At 56.0% G+C, this 2,448-nt stretch overlaps 1 protein-coding gene across 1 annotated transcript; it reads left to right on the top strand.

Annotated features, from left to right (window-relative positions):
- Positions 1 to 4: 4 nt before the first annotated feature.
- Positions 5 to 1,741, top strand: LOC104464116 (apoptosis-enhancing nuclease-like; the record flags this gene model as incomplete). Its single annotated transcript, XM_010076745.1, has 3 exons — positions 5 to 625; positions 927 to 1,127; positions 1,514 to 1,741. Coding segments are annotated over 3 exons (1,050 nt in total), but the record flags the coding sequence as incomplete, so codon positions are not given.
- Between the last annotated feature and the right edge of the window lie 707 nt (positions 1,742 to 2,448).

Here is a 2,448-nt window from a genome sequence, read left to right as displayed (position 1 = left end):
TGCCCCAAAGGTCCCCGCGCCCACTCCTCAAGACACCCATGGCCCTGCTGCAGGGGGCTGCACCCAGTCCCTGGAGGGTCCCAGCACGCCGCAGGGTCCCAGGAAGAAGAAGAGCCGCAAGCACCAGCGGTTCATGGAGCGCCGAGCACTGCTGGAGCAGAAGGGGCTGCTGAGCCCCCGCCAGCACCTGGGCAGCCAGACCCCTGCGGTGGAGCTGGAGCCACCCAGCACGCTCACCAAGGCGGTTGGCACCATGGCATCGTGCTGTGGGAAGGTCCCCAAGCCCAAACGGGTTGTCTCCCCATCCCTGTCGCCATCCGCCTCTCCGGACAGCATAGCCAGGCATCACTCCGTGGGGAATGGCAGCTCCCAGGGGGTGCGGGTGTCCTTCCCAGTCCTGCGCCCTGGCAAGTATGTGGCCATCGACTGCGAGATGGTGGGCACGGGCCCTCAGGGCAGGCTGAGTGAGCTGGCGCGGTGCTCTGTGGTGAGCTACGAGGGGGATGTCATCTACGACAAGTACGTCAAGCCTGAGCTGCCCATTGTGGACTACCGGACACGCTGGAGTGGCATCACCAAGCAGCACATGAAGAATGCGATTCCCTTCAAGGCTGCCCAGGCAGAGGTGAGGAAAAAGAGAGAAATTAGAAAAAAAAAAAACGGTTGTGTGTTATCTGCTGGCCACAAATTGGGATATTTGGTGGCCTGTGCTGAGCTGCTCTGCAGCAGAGACACAAGCACAGGGTGGGGAACCTCCAAAGCGGTGCAGTGGGTTGGTCTGCTTGTTACTGCTCCATTCTGGGAACATAAAAAACTAGAAGTGAAGGTTAATTCAACACAAAATGGTTTATTTTGTGCTTAATTGGTGTTTATTTTGCTGCGCCGCCTGTCTTAACCTTTTCTGACTCTTCCCAATCCTGATCAAGATCCTGAAGATCCTGAAAGACAAGATTGTGGTAGGACACGCCATCCACAACGACTTCCAAGCGCTGAAGTACTTCCACCCAAAAGACAGGACCCGAGACACCAGCCGGATCCCCATGCTGAACCAGAGGGCAGGGCTGCCCGGCAGGGCCAGCGTCTCCCTCAAGAGCTTGGCCAGGCACCTGCTCCAGAAAAAGATCCAGGTAAGCACCAGGAACCTTGAGATGGGGAGCAGTTCCTGGGTTTGCTATGAGCCTGTGTGATCAGCCTGGGCTTCCCCTCATCTCCCTGGGTGCTCTCTGGGAGATGGAGATGAACCTTGTTAATTCTGTGTTCCGGGCTATAATCAAGCTGTGAGAGCCCAGGACCTCCCAAGCTGACAATTAAGTATCTGAATAAATCAGGGACAGGATCTGTGCCATCCAGAAAGTGCCTGAGATGCACGTATCTCCTTAGGCTGCATCAAACCTTTGCTATCTCCAGAACCCCAAACCCCTCATGCTGTTGTCCTTCTGAGCAGGCAGATAACATGACCTGTGGGATTTTTGCCAACCCCTTTATCTGATGAGGCTTTTCCCCCTTTGCTCAGGTGGGTTGCAGAGGACACTCATCAGTGGAGGATGCTCGGACAGCCATGGAGCTGTACAGGCTGGTGGAGGTGCAGTGGGAGACAGAGCTGGCTCGGAGCCTACCCCCCCGGGCCCCCAGCCCCATCGCAGACCCCACCACAGACAGCAACCAGTACATGGATGACCGGTACTGGCCCACAGACCTGATGGGGGACAGCATGTCCTCTCCGTGTTTTGGGCCATCCTGATGCCTTCAGCTATTAAAGACGGAGGCGGCTGCTGACCTCCTCCTCCAGGGCTTCTGCCCCACATGCTCTGCCCACACCCGGCCCCGCTGTGGACAGCAGCACAGAAGAGCGAGGACACCCCCAGCCCTGCCCTGCTCGGGGACAGAGAAGTGGTGACACTTGGACAGTGATGATCTCCTGAAAATGCTCTGCAGCCTCTTGCTGTTACACAGAAATAAGGGCTGTGCTGTGTTCATGTGTCACTTGGTGCTTGGGGACGAGCAGGGTTCTGGTGACAGCCTGGAGCAGCCCATATGGGCGTGGGGCTGCTAGGGCACCTCCAATGCTGCCTGGGAGGGGGTGTCCCTGGGGTGGGCGAGTGGCAAGTCTTCTCATGGGAGGACTGAGGTGCCTTGCTGATGCCCAGAGGCTGCAAACCCTCTGGGGGTGGTTAAACAGACAGTTTCCTCCCCATTTTCTTGACACAGTGAAGCCTGAAAAAAAAAAAAAAAGTCTGTATCTAATCAATGTCCAGCCTGGACAAGAGCACAGGATGCACTTCATTTTAAATAAACTATTCACATAATTGTGCAATTCTGAATTAAAAATTATTCTTGCTAAACTTTAGTGTGTGTGCTGCGTGATCTGCTCTGGCAGCTCTCCAGGAGGGAGAGGGCAGGGATGTGGTTAGCAAAGGGTGAACATGTACTGCCTGTGTGCTGTGCCCC

The sequence above is a fragment of the Pterocles gutturalis genome, unplaced genomic scaffold (genome assembly GCF_000699245.1).
Source record: "Pterocles gutturalis isolate BGI_N339 unplaced genomic scaffold, ASM69924v1 scaffold528, whole genome shotgun sequence".
Taxonomy (NCBI): Eukaryota; Metazoa; Chordata; class Aves; order Pterocliformes; family Pteroclidae; genus Pterocles; species Pterocles gutturalis.
Note: the sequence above shows the minus strand (reverse complement) of the source record. Positions and strands in the feature narration are given on the sequence as shown.